A 14306-nucleotide genomic window follows, 5' to 3' on the forward strand; every position below is an offset into this window, starting at 1 on the left:
GAAAAATAATTCAGTACAATTTGATAGGCACCTAAACTTGTACATTTCACAAATTTGAAGTATACCGTACAATTTATCTCAAATTTCATGCAAATATTGGTATCTTCCCGATCTTTGTATTTCTCTATAGTCTCCTCCTACATATTGTGTTCATCTTATAATAGGCACCTGATTCTGTCCTTTTTTTTTTTTTTTTGGGAATTAAAGAAGCAGTCCCTGATAACCTACTTTTATAAACAGAATTGAACTCATGACCTTCCATTAGCTAGGTAATTTTTATGTTATTAGGCTACAAGATCATTGTCTAGACACTCAATTCGATTATATACAATCTACCAACAGCTAGCAATCCATATATACGGGGGAAAAAAAAGGAACTAAATGGATTCAAAACTGAATATAGCATTGTCTAATAGCAGAATCTCTGCATTAGAGAACTTATTAACAAGCTTTGGTTTTTTTTTTAAAAAAAAAGGACAACTTATGAAGTCCCTAAATATACAATACCTTCCTAGCCAGAATGACTCCTAGTGATCTATAATGTGACCATTATTTATTGAATGCCTCTAAATCTAAAGCCTTTGAATGATCCTGGGCTGCAAGATTAAAAGACAACTGATTCATCCTTTATTCTTCTAGGGCTTGATCAAATGAGAGATTCCTAGGATAATCTCAGCAAGGGTTTATACAAGGTGGTGGAAACAATGTCCCTGCAGCAGCAATGAAGCAGCATCAAGATAAGATTATAGTTGAAGCATCAGCATTATAAGACCACAGGCTGTTCTCCTTCAAGCTCAGAAATAACTATCAGCGAGTCTGTCAATTCAAGAGAGAGGGGTTCTGACTTTGGAATTGGGTTAATAACCTGCAAAGATGAAAAATAATGCTTAACATGCTCTTGTGGATGGATCAACATAGCTTTTTTTTTTTTTTAAAAAGGGTAAGTATGTTTTTAATCAAAATTTACAGCATACCTTCCTGTTATTTTTCACATAACCTATGGCTACTTCTCTCCGTAGATATGCTCTCTCTGAGAGCTCCCAAAATGATGGATTCTCTCCTTCTTTCATGTAAAGGCTGATATCCTGTCATATGAAACAATGGCAAGTAACAGTTAAAGTGCATACTTGTTACCGAAAATCACTCAATGTTGGCCCTTGGCTCTACAATACAGATTAAATGTCATCTTCGAATCAATATTAATATCAATATACAACATAAAATTTAAAAGGAAGTTGCCCAGTTTACAAATCATCAATAATATTGTTCATTCTTTAAATTTTGGTGGACCCATAGCTAATGGGCTCTTCTCTATTGGGCCAAGGCTAGGTCGAGTGTGTGAGATCAGAGAGAAAGGGAAGGAGGAAGGGTTGTGCGCAGTATATCCAAGGGCAAAAGGGTTTAATTGGGGGGGGGGGGGGGGGTTAAGCAGAGAGTGAGTATTGTGAGGGAGAAGATTCTAATGCTACGAAAACATTGATGTTTGCGCGTGTGAGTTTTGCTTTATTCTTCTATTTTCCAAAATCTTGTAGCTATTCTACCTTATATTTACACTCTGGCTAGGTTTTTCGTCTTTTACCAATATATTTGAGCAGTGGGTTCTATCATTTTGGTATCAGATCAATAAATCCCAGGGGAAGGAGATGAGAATTGCTTTGGATGAACTTGACGGATTGAGAATGATTGACTTATTGGAGAAGAGTATAGGACTTACGGATAATGTTCTAGGAACGATAGCAACTATAAAAGAAGACAGGAAAGAAAAAAATAAAAATGGAGCAAGGTTTCAGAAAAATCAAGGAAGATGTACAGGCTAAGGTAGGGGTACAAATTGAGGAGAAAATTTAAGCAAACAGTGATTATTGTGAGGGAGAGATTCTAGCCTCTCAAATGCTACGGAAAAGTGAGTTGAGAGTTTTGCTTTATCCTTCTATTCTCCAAAAACTCGTAGCTATTCTATCTTAGATTCACTCTGGCTAGATTTTTCATCTTTTAATAATATATTTGAGCAGTGGGTTCTATCTAACTCCATACAATGTATAGGAGAGGACTAATTTAAAGGAATAGTGATGAAGGAAGGAATTTCTCCATAAAATGGGACAATAAAGTTTGCATAAAGAAAAATCTTTAAAGGACCAAGAGCACCAAGACTGACAAGCCTCAGCAGTCATAACGATTCATGGATACTAAGGTATTGCAAAAGGAGTATATTATTACCTTCACATATATTTCATCACCCTCTGCATTTAGTACATCTTTCCAAACTTCGTTAAGTTCGCTGTTCTCCGCTACTGTTTTGCAAATACAGAAAATAACTTTTTGAACACAGTGGCTTAGCAAATAGACCACTTAAAGCAGAGCATAGTAAAGAAGAGAACAAAGGTTATGACCTTGGGCTGTGACAAGGCTCATTAATTCCTCTGCTGCAATATAGTTCAGTGATGGATTGATTCTAGCAATCTGCAGCATTTTATACAGAAGCACATCACCTCAAGTTTTGAAAATAGTTGAAACTAAATTTTGAAAATTTTAGCAAACTAAGAAATTTAGTGTATTACTTGTTTCCCCAGATTTGAATCAACAATCTCTGCAACTAGATTATGCACCTGCAACATAGAATTTTTAAGTTCCTTCCCAGTTCATTATTATAACTACTAACTCATTTTAAATAAAGAATATTTCCGTGTATATGGTCTAGAAATTGGCATCATTCAGATTTAAGTCCTACAACGTTAAACGTATCACCTTAACTCCAAGTTTTTTGCAGATATTTTCAGCTAGTAGGAGAGAATAAGCAGAATTCTTATCTGCCTTAGATGGATCTGCAGAGATAATAGCCAATAATCAATAGCAGGGTATTATATGCCACAAAAACTGACATGCATCATTACCTCCAAGAAGCCATCCTCTGTCAGATATGACTGCAACCGACAAGGGAATATCTTCATGACCAATAGATTTCTGGATATTCAGAAGGGTCTGTTTTAAGGTGTCATAGTCCAAAGGATTTCCAATCTACAGAATATGAATGACGTGAATAATCATAAAAGTAGAAAAACCACAAAAGCAAAATTCTGGTACAACAGTGACTGAATACCCTGTGAGAAATTTGAACATTCTTGAGATTACTTTGACCACTAATTTTGCTGGCCCTGATCCTGTCATCAATTGGTGCATCTGATAATATTTCCTGCATATTGTTTAAGAGATGAGTTTTGAACTTAGAATGAGTGCATAGACAGTCCGGAAAGTAGAATTCGGGGTTAACATGCACAATAAAGAACCCTTGGCCATTTCCTAATTTTCTCGGGCTCACACATACCATTCTTTCAGACCATTAACAGAGTGCATTTTAGGTCAATGCTTATGTAAAATATAAATCTCATCTCTTTAAAATTGAAGTATCAATTCATTGACAGTGTCAAAAAGAATTACAGGCAATTGGATTTATATATGTGGCCATGATGGCAGCAGAAACGAAATTAAAAGCCAGTCAATTGTCAATTTTTCGAGATGCATGAATAATCAATCAATTATCAGTTTTTCATGGAATACTTGGTCTTTAAACTTTTTTCACTGGTACATTAGTTAGTAGTATAAAGCATGTGTATTAGCAATCAGGAATTAAAGCTTCTGTGCCTTTCAGCCATAAGATCATATAGAAAATGTATTTATTAAAGTTCAAGCCTCACTACTGGCATTGAAGATGGCTTATGGTTTTAAATCAAGAAATCATTCAACACACGAAGTAAACACCAATGGAAGTAACCAGTTCACCACACATATAAGATCATACCACAACACTTCCTGGACCAAGATAGTTATCATACTCTTCAATCATTTCTACAACATCAGGGCGCCACCCAAGCAAAAGAATGCACTCTTTTGGTCCCAGATCTCCATCTGATGCCTACATGATGATCAGTAATAAATGCAAAGAGCTTGAATAAATGGCACTAAACTTTAACCAGAATGTCTTTCCAATGTACTCCTCCAATCCTATTTATAAGCTTGAAATTTGTGAATGAGTGTGATTCGTTTTATAAGCCTCAATTTGGGTTTGTCTTAACATTTAATGCATTTTTTCCAATTTTTCCCTTAATTATTTATTCTCTTTTTCTCTATCATAATCTCCCTTATCACATTTCCTCACATATTCTCTTTCATCTATTTTCTCATTTATTACAAGGGCATACTTGGAAACAAAAATATATTTTTAACCTATTGATTGCTTTTAACTAATTTTAACTCATTGTTCGTTATCTGTGAATTAGTTTTTTAATGTTTAAAATAAGGACTAGAGGGAGTAGTTGTCCTACCTTAGAACCTGATCTTTTAGGACGCTTTACAATATTAGCTAGTCTCATTTTACTCAATTCTATGGCATGCTCAATATCTTGTTCTTGAATTTCTTGGTCATGAATTCCATGAATTCCTTCTTTTTTGCCTGCGTATGCATGTGCCTCCTTTGTATCACGAAGGGAGCCAATCATTAATACCTAAATGAGGAAAGCTTAGTGACATTAGATAGTATTCTAGCAAACCTCCTGAGAAATTAATTGATTTCAAAACCTTAAATAAAGAGAAAAAAGTTAAGAGCATATCTTTTCGATATCAAAGTCATCATTGAAAATTGACAGAGAAACTTCAGATCCAAATGGAATATAAATTAGATTTAGTTATGAGCTAGCCTACACATACTTTATCAGTTTGGTGCAGGATCTCACTATCATTTGGATGGAAGTTTATCCTTCCATTCCGATAAAGGCCGCAGACAACTTCCTGAATAATATGAATGGAGAGATAATTACGTAAGCAAATTCGTGTAAGCAATAAATGGTGGAATCAGCCACAAATTACATTAATTACCTCTTTAAATGCATGTCTTACTTTCCTATAGGTCATTCCTTCTACGTTAGGTATGCTGCAAAGATTAAATACATTTTCTGGAAAAAGCAACAGTAATAATAATTAAATTTCAGGAAAATAAAAATTTGCATGTTAGGTCAATAAAGAAAATAACAAGCCAGTTTCCAAATCTAGGGTCATCAAATAGGGAAATGTGACACTAGCCATAACGAAACAATAAAATAATTAAAGCCAAATGAAAAGTTTATTCTGAGAATTTACATAAAAAATTACTCTCTCTGGTCCTTATTATAAGTTTCAAATAAGTAATTCGTCCTTATTATAAGTTTCAAATAACTAATTCGCAAATAACAAGTAATTAGTTGAAATTAGTTAAAAGTAATAAATAGGTTATAAATAATTAAATATACTTTTGTTTCCAAATATACCATTATAATAAATGAGAAAAAGAATGAAAGAGAATGTGTGCAGAAATGTGACAAGAGAGATTATGGCAAAGGAGAGAGAATAAATAATCAAGGACAAAATTGAAAAAAAAATGCATTGAATATTAAAACAAACCCAAATTGAAGTTTATAAAATAGACCACACCCCTTCTCAAATTTGAAGCTTATAAATAGGACTAGAGGGAGTACTAAACTTCGATGAAATGGCATAATTGATTGATTTAGCAGCTGCAGTCCACATTATCAGAAGACAATTTGATCCTCTTTGAGTATTATTCTTAATTTAGGTAGATAATAAACCATATTAGGTCAAAGGAGGAATGCTGACAAATATGATATGCAGAAAGTATGCAATACTTCGATAATTTAGCAAGTGTCTGTAGATCTTTATAAGCCCTTTCTGCCGAGAGCATTGAACAAATAATTTGGATGTAACATTTTCTACTGGCTCCACTTTCAATCCTGATAGAGATTTTAAGAGCTCACATGTCTTGGAACTTGAAACCTGCAAGCATTAAATAAGACAAATTCTTACTTTTGCGCACAGCATTTGAATTTTATATTCTTCATTTCATTTCAAGCTGAATGTGTGCAACATACTTCGACAATGGTGGGGACAGAATCCATTCTCGGAATTGGTTGAAGGGCTAAAACAGATAGAAAAGCATCCGTGTCAACTTCATACCTAAGACATTAAGGATCTGAAATCAATAAACTTCATTAAAGTGAAATTCCGAATATTGATGAAAGAAAATAAAGATAGAAGCCCATATCAAAGTTAACATAACAGAAATGGGATAACTTGTTTGGCACTTTCAAATAACAACTATGACCACCCAAGTTGGGCGTTCGTACAAATGTTGAGGAAGTAGGGCAAGGTGTGGTGTAGTTGAGGTTCTGCTGTTTTTGGTTTATTTAAGCATAGCATGAGTGTTTCAATCTGACATTTGTGCCTACCTGTTTTATGTGGGAATTTTTAAATCTTGGTCAGTTTTCACGGGTATTTTAGTAGGTGTTTTATCACATATTCAAACAGAGAGGCCAACTATGTCGAGCTGATGTTTCTCATCATTACTAGAGTCCCTTTTTCTGATTTTTCCTTTCTTTAAGAGGACTCCTGGATCCTCCTGTTCTTTAATTATTTCCTTAATAAATGTGATCTACTATTGAAAAGAAAACAGAAGCCACAAGTTGTATTTGTCAATTGTGTTATGAAAATAAATTCTAACTAAGACCTCCATAACACCTATAATAGATGGTAATAAATTAAAATCATGACCACTGTGACTAAAATTTCAATGCATTTTCATGAAAAACTATTATACCTCTATAACATGCAAGGATGAATTTATAAAAGAAGGCCAGGTAAATTGAATTGATATTGCCCCGGCACTACCATATCAATTTGCATTTTTAAGCAGATCAACTATTACCTATCCCCTTTTGTTGGCAGTATAATTATTGCACGAGCCTTGTTGGCCGCGGCTCTTTCATATGATTTCGTCAAACTAAGGCTGCAACTGCAGAGACAGAAAATTTAGATATGAGCCATAATAAACTGCTAGCTGAGTCTTGGACCTTGGCCCGTACTAATGCTTAACCCAGTCAGTCTTGAGTTCAGTAGTTATTAGCTGTTCAGACTTTATTTGTTATTAGTTCTTATGCATTTACAGCTTTGTTTCTTCTGTTTTTGACTTTGGGGTCACTATTTATTGCTAGCTGTTTTGATGCTCTCTATATGTACCTACCTCTTCCCTTTAATCAATAGACAGAAAACACAGAAGAATATTTTTCTTCACAGACATTGAATTAAAAATCATGGTTCACTTTCAATTTGTTTTTTTTACCAGGATTTTTCATGTAGTGCATCAAAACAACTAAACAACAGAACAATCCGTGACCCCTAAAAAAAAAAACAAAATTATACAGTTAATCGAGCAATTGTCTTGATTGCTTTCTTTACACTGGAGGAAGGATGCTCTGACTGATAGTTGAAATTAGTGAGAATAATACATAATACAGGAAAAGTGCCATTATGCTCCAAAATAAAATGCAGATAAAACAAATGTAAGACCAGAAGCATACATATTACAGGATTTTACCTCATTAAAAGGAAAGGGGAGGTTGTCATGAATGTTTCCTTATTACACAACATGATATAGGAAGATATCCAAGCATTCATACCTCTTTGTAAGGACGTCAATGTGATTTAAATCTTTCACCATTGGTTCAGCTATTTTGTCAATCTGTTTTCTAGGAAGATCAGACATAAGAAGGATTCTCTGCTTCCTGAATTGGAGTCAATCAGCGTATTTACAAAGCCAGAATTTTGAACACAAGTTAGCGTAACAGCCTTAAGTGAACTGCTTACCTAGCTGTAGCAGTGCCTAAGCGGACCGCAAATTCATGATATTTGTTTAGCTGCTTTAATATGAAAGGCAGATGACTATTCATACCGCAAATGATGATATGATCAGTCTCCAAAACTTGCATCTGGGCCCCCTCTCGGAGTCTTTGCATATTATTCTGCTCTATAGACTGATAATTAAAGATGTGTACAGAAAATAATTCTTATTGAATTCTCACTGCTTTTGAACTTACCCTAAACTGTTCGGTCATTGTACTTAGAAGGCGAGTGTAAAACATTATACCCCATATGGCAAGAATAAATCCAATAACACGCTCAACCCGTGTTGATTGCTGCAGTCCAGCAAGAAAATCTGTCCTTCAGTAATAGTCAATGCATATAAACAGCATAGGGGGGCAAAAAGTCATAAAAAACAAAGAGAGTATGAAATTTACAAGATTTCCAACATACTCTTAAATGGGTTGATGATGAAATAAGGCATGCCCAGGCTTCCCAGAAGCACTCCTCTAATGACTGCTTTTGACCCCTGAATAATTTAACATGGGCCCAGGTTAGGAAACATGGTCAAGCACACTTGCAGTGAAACTAAACACTTATCTACCACAATTTAAGGTTGTCAAATCTTAAATTTGGCACAAAAACATGAAAAAAGTAATCAAGGGTTGCAAGGGTGATCAGATATGTCATATGACATATTGGAGTAGTGGAAAGGTAACAGTATTTTCTATAGGATAAAGAGGGTGGACAAATATGGATATTAAGCCACTTACACTGCTAAATATGAAAATCATGAACAATAAACACACTACAGACAGTGCATATCAATGATTACCTGAATTTGAAAAACAGGAGACCACCAATAAAAACAAACGATGAACATGCTACAAGGAGCACCACAAAGATCCTGAAAGAGTCCATATCAGATAAAGCACGTTAGATGTATCGTCCAGTCAACACAGTTCATGAAAATTGTTCACATAACCTCAGTTCAATCAGCAATATAATATCAGAATTACCCAGCCAACCCTCCTGATAAAATAGAAAACGAGTAAGGAAAAAATTTCATATTTTCCTACCTGAACCCTTGTAATAAAACAATTTTCTTAGCCTATTCCTTGTAAGTATAGATAAATCCATCAAGGTAAATTCTGGTCTTCAAATGTTGTTTGGCAATTTGGAGATCAGTGGGATGTGTGGGGTTTGAGCTACCAAAAAGTCTCTCCATTGCTCGGAAGTTCAATGACAAAGGAATTGCAAATCACTTTCTTTTCTTTAGAAGTTACAATGAAATTGGACCGGCTGGATTTGAAAAGTTAAATTTCCAACATTACCCTTAAGTATATAGTCCTTTAATACAAAGAAGAAAATACAAGTAAGAGGGTACAATTTAAATGTAAGAACGAAAGGGACTTGAATAATTCCAAACCTCAATTGAGAACGATTAGGGAATAGGAGCCCCAATGCATCCTTCCAATTAAATCCTCACTTTTTTAGTACTACCAAGGAAATATATTTTGCTCTAAAATAGTTGAGTTCTCCAGTACACTTGAAAATACCCAAGAAAACTGAAGGAATTAAAAGCAAAGAAAAACCATACAGTAATGTAAACTATCTGATTGAAAATTGGAAAGGAAATATTCATCCTTAGCGAAGTTTAACATTTCTCTTAAACCACATATGCTAAATCCCATAAAAGCATCATGTGTTAGAAAACCTACCCTTATTTTATTTCCCAAGAACTCTTGCAACAAATCACAATTTTATCGCACTAATGTTTAAAAAAATAAACCAAACGACTATTCCAAGTCATCTCACGTAATTAACAATGCAAAAATGCATAACCAAATATCCTGAACACTGCCTTTCTTTAGCCAAAAAAAAAGGTTGGTTTTCCTCATACTTATTATAGGTAAACGCAATCAACTAACTGAATGATGAAGCAAATATAAGCTTACGTGGCAACATTTCTCTCAAGTTGGACGTTGAACAAGTATATCAAACGCGCTAAGCTCCAACTAATATCGTTAAAAGAGGGAAAGGACACATTTAAGCGCAGAGGGCTGGGCTTATTCAAGGTATTGGAGACACAAGCAAGAGGCAAGCTTGTTGCGGTAAGAGTTTGAAGAATATCTGGAAGCATTCCTTGAACAACTTTCAATATCCGGAGAAAAAACATTTGATGAGTTACTCTTTGTATGAAGTACAATGACAAAGATTGTACCATGCTTTCTGTCCATGGACCCTGCACATACGACAGACTGAGAGAATCAGCACCCACTGTAACCATCACAAGCAGAAGACAACCCAATAAGCCAATTCTAATGTCATATACACTCATGAATGCAACAAACTGAGCTGTGAACAACTTTTATCAAAGTGATTAATAATATAATATATTGTTGAGAGAAAAATGAATGATGGTGAGTAATTGAACAGTTTCTTGTAGGAGAAAATAACGAGACAGATAAACAAAGTATACAGAATCTGAAATATCATTCCCCCAAGGACCACAAGTTCTAAGAACCTTTTGTTAGATAAGTCAAACTTATCACATATGGATTCTGGTTGAAAGAGATGTTTAACAATGTTAATTTTTGTATGAGTCAAAACGAAGCAGAACCTGGTTCATCACCACCATCAATTCAGCATCCAAAATGGGCATGTGCACAGGTTTGTCCATTTCACTAAATACCTTAAATTACTTGGTTAAGATTATTACAAGCATAAATGCCCTTCATTTTTTTTAACCCTCTTGAATGTGGGACCTCTCTCAAGGCTTATCTCCAACTCTTCCCCTCATATGTAGCCAGAGCTCTCTCTGAATCCAGTTACCACTTTCATAAACATTTGGGTCTTGTTCTCCATTTTCCAATCTTGGCTTTGTAAATTTCATTTACTAACCATCAATCATGTAATCGATAGAGCCTTCAAATGGCTCGCTGAATTCTCCCTGAGTTTGAGTTCTTTGAATCTCAAAGGCCTCAAGCTACAACCTTCATTTTACTCCATTACTTGGGCTGGTACACCTGAACCTCAGAGACCTCAAGCCCAACACTTTCTTTTTAATTACCTGATAATTCCTAGCTCCAACATTCATATAATGTGATTCAAATCATAATTGGCACCTTTTCCTTTACTAACATATTTTTCTTATCGTGCATCATATTAAGAAAATGACACTGCACATCATCACCCAAACTCTTTACTTCAGTGAATCAAAAAAAGGAAAAATATAAAAAGGCCATTCAATGATTATACTGGACAGGCTCACAAGAACACTTTGCTTCACCTTTAGGAATATGCCAAAATCAGCATAGTGTTGAAGGACAAGTTTAGATTGTATTTTCTCATAAGATCATATGCCTATAGTGTCGCACAAAATATATACATTTTTCAGGATCTTCTATTCATTGCTGACCTTTTCGACATTATTATTTATGTTCTCCATCATAGTGCACTTGGCATCCATACTCCCTAGAACACCAGCATTTGTGTTCAAACCTGATTTATTTTCTGACCGGTAACAATGAGCCTCCCATCTACCTACAAGGATATCATGTGGGAAAAGGAGATAGACCAGAAAAGTCAATTCAATTCCGACCAAAAGATAAGGCAGAGAATAGAATACCAGAGTTGATTAGACAATAAAATTAAGAATCCCAAGAGAACAAAGTAAAACCAAGGCAATATTGACAAAAAGAAACAGATGACAATTTATAACCATGTTGCGATAAACAACTCCACTGTTACATATCTGAAGATCTACACTCTTGAGTTTCTGAAATCAAAGATATGCTGGAAAATATGGTTTAATAATTTTCATGGTAAGAAGTATGCATCAGCATTGAAATTCAATCAAGCTGCTCAGTATGCCACATCTATGTATTAACAGCCCAAAATGCAAACAAGTGAAGGTGACTTCAAGCCATGTGGTAGAAAGAGCAACATATGGGCATTTCCAGTGTTATCATTTATGCAACCATTTGTCAATAACTGTGAGCCATAAAAACAAGAAAGTATCAATGTCAAAGAAGAAAGAAAATGAAATAAAAATTCAACAAATAAAAACAATCATAAGACATTCATGTCAGTACAACCATACCAATGCTTCTTAAAAACTGACAGGAGGTGTACCACTCATTTTACATTGTTATAGCAACATCAAGAAGACAGGGAAAAAGATTGTATTTTTATTGCAAGTACATAATAGTATACAGTAAATGGAAGCTAGTAACAGAACAACCAGTGAACTTTTAAAACATATGGCAGTTTTATTAAATAATATAATGGAGGAAGCATGGGAAGCTCGTATGCAGGACAAGTGATACATGTGCTTTACAGAGATTTTTCTTGATTTCCCTTTCAGCTTATAAACCTAAGTATAAATAGGCAACAATTTTCAGATTTTCTATTGCTTGCTCATTAATGATGTACGAATATCATTTACATCAGGTTATCAAAGAAATCCAAAATTATAAATTGGTCTATTATAATCTATAATCTGTATGGCAGAGCTACTTCGTGAAGTTCACAGCCAAAATAAATGCTTCATGAAGAATGTAGTGACCAAGAGACTGTCTTTAGAGCATCCAAGTAGAGGACCGAATCATGAAAACTAAGGAAACGGAGAGACAGAAACCTATTTGTCAAGCGCAAAAGATACCAATACATTTAAGGCACCACAAAGATAAAGAAGACATAAACAGACTGTACTCCAATTATTGCAAATAACTACCGCAGTGGAATAAGAACAGTATTAATAATGATGCAAGCAATTTCAATAACGAAATTATTTTTTGACTCAGTTCAAAACTTTCAATGATGGATGACTGAGCGAGAACATATATTCATGATGAAGAGACTTAACAGTTGATTGAGTTCAAGGTCTTCAAGCTCAATAGTTTTTTAGGAAAAAGCTAAAAAGGAAACTCAAGCTTGTTTTGTTCTTTTCCTTTTCCCTTTGCCACATGGAGCTCACCTTCACTGTTTTCCCTAGGACAATGCGCATGTAATGTCGAAGATTTGAACAAGCCATATCCGTAGGATGTCAATCTCCTGTAAAGGTCACAGTAATGTCAATTTCCTGTAGCACCCAAAAAATAAATTAATTAAAGATAACTTTATCATTTAGCAAATTTGTTGCCTTGAGCTTTTAGTTCTTCTACCATAAAGTAATAAATATCCATAAAGAGAACCTGAGACTACCAGAGCCAACATAAATTACCCACATAAACAAATGAACTATCTCCACCAAATTTATATCATTGGTGTATGCCAACACCTTCAACAAACCTCATTATGAGAGTTTATTTTCATTACTCCTCTAGCGTAGTGTACTCGATGACGCTTCTATTTAGATATTGCAATGCCATTTAATTTATATTTTGCTCAACCAACTGTATAATTAGGTCATGGTTTCTATGGATCAATGGAGTATAAATTTTAGACGAAAGTTATTCATCAATATGTAAAACAACAGTACTCTCCTTTCCATTACAGCTACAAAACGATATTTCGGACGGACTGTTGGGAACCACGTTGGCGTGGTTGCAAAGCCACATCTTGTTGCTGCTGTCAAAACCACGTTTTAGAACCAGTCCAAATGGTTCCAAACACACTCTTTATGGTTGAGTAGAACTAGGCTTCCTTTCAAGTTAAAAGTTGAATCTAGTTTGAATTTCCCTATAATAAGAGTAACTTCTCTAATTAGAGGTTGTGAGACCTCACCCTCAATTCAGGCCCTGAAGCTTGAGGCCATGGACAATGTTGATCAAATTAGTCAACTATGCACCACCAAAAATCTCTGAATCTCTTGATCCCAGATGTATGCTCCTCCCAAAAATAAATGAATAAAAAGGCCACATACCATTACCACTGATCTAAGCTTGAAAGTTTAAACTTTGAGAAAGTACCTCTTGCTATGAATTGATGATGAGAATTGATGAGGGATTCTTGTAACTCGAGAAGGACACCATAGCAGCGCACTGTGCCATTGAGCAAGAGTCATAACGCCTTCTTCTTCTTACTACTTAGTTTCCCACAATGAGGGAGAGAGGGAGAGAGATTGAAACCAGAACAGCAGAAGCGATCACTGACAAAAATGCACGAGTGACTGAAGATAGTGACGACGGTGGAGATGATTCTATATTGGGAATTATGATTGAAAGGAAGAAAACAAAAAGGAAATAGCACATGAAAGTGAAAGCGTGGAAGACAAAGAACAATGCAGTAGCCAACTACATCTTGGGAAGTCCCTACCAGGTACTTATGCGCTGTGTGCTGTGAACAATAACAGACTCGATACTCCCATCTCTCTGTACCTGGACCACCAGTTCACCATCGTACCTTGAGAGTGCGGGTCTCTGCAAATACGACTTACGAGGTCATTGACCATTAATTCCCGCGGTCGAATTCTTAGAGTTTTGATCTTTCCTTCTCACGAAATATTCCATTTCATCGGTTCCGAGTTCCGACGAACTTCACAGTCATCGGTATAATCTTTCTTTCACAGTTTTTTAATGCCAACTTTATTTCACAGTCCTTGGATCATCAAAGTTTTGCTCAAAAGAATGAATTTTTGCCAAAAACAAACAAAAATTACTCTCTCTAAAGTCTAAAGTCTA

General features: G+C 35.1%; 1 protein-coding gene across 1 annotated transcript; it reads right to left on the reverse strand.

Annotated features, from left to right (window-relative positions):
- Positions 1 to 361: 361 nt before the first annotated feature.
- LOC114740212 (putative ion channel POLLUX-like 2) lies at positions 362 to 14248 on the reverse strand. Its single transcript, XM_028928331.1, has 24 exons — positions 13596 to 14248; positions 12662 to 12738; positions 11102 to 11226; positions 9639 to 9925; positions 8516 to 8587; positions 8134 to 8209; positions 7917 to 8015; positions 7687 to 7841; positions 7500 to 7604; positions 6749 to 6835; positions 5916 to 6000; positions 5673 to 5820; positions 4870 to 4946; positions 4702 to 4782; positions 4320 to 4499; positions 3797 to 3910; positions 3098 to 3190; positions 2892 to 3015; positions 2746 to 2822; positions 2559 to 2606; positions 2391 to 2460; positions 2218 to 2291; positions 975 to 1085; positions 362 to 865 (listed from the first exon to the last, which is right to left on the reverse strand). The coding sequence occupies exons 1-24, from the start codon at positions 13688 to 13690 to the stop codon at positions 764 to 766; spliced, it is 2562 nt and encodes an 853-aa protein (XP_028784164.1). The 5' UTR covers positions 13691 to 14248; the 3' UTR covers positions 362 to 763.
- Positions 14249 to 14306: the final 58 nt, after the last annotated feature.

Source organism: Neltuma alba, unplaced genomic scaffold (assembly GCF_004799145.2).
Source record: "Neltuma alba isolate B1F8T4 unplaced genomic scaffold, ASM479914v2 tig00003082_pilon, whole genome shotgun sequence".
Classification (NCBI taxonomy): Eukaryota; Viridiplantae; Streptophyta; class Magnoliopsida; order Fabales; family Fabaceae; genus Neltuma; species Neltuma alba.

What these genes read in the sequence shown, in the direction of transcription:
- LOC114740212 (XM_028928331.1), bottom strand. Translation starts at nt 13,690, where the DNA reads ATGACTCTTGCTCAATGGCACAGTGCGCTGCTATGGTGTCCTTCTCGA. An exon ending in CTGCCAACAAAAGGGGATAG is followed by an intron (nt 6,001 to 6,748) that starts GTAATAGTTGAT and finishes TTAATGTCTTAG; the next exon opens with GTATGAAGTTGACACGGATG. An exon ending in ACACTTGCTAAATTATCGAA is followed by an intron (nt 4,947 to 5,672) that starts GTATTGCATACT and finishes TGCTTTTTCCAG; the next exon opens with AAAATGTATTTAATCTTTGC.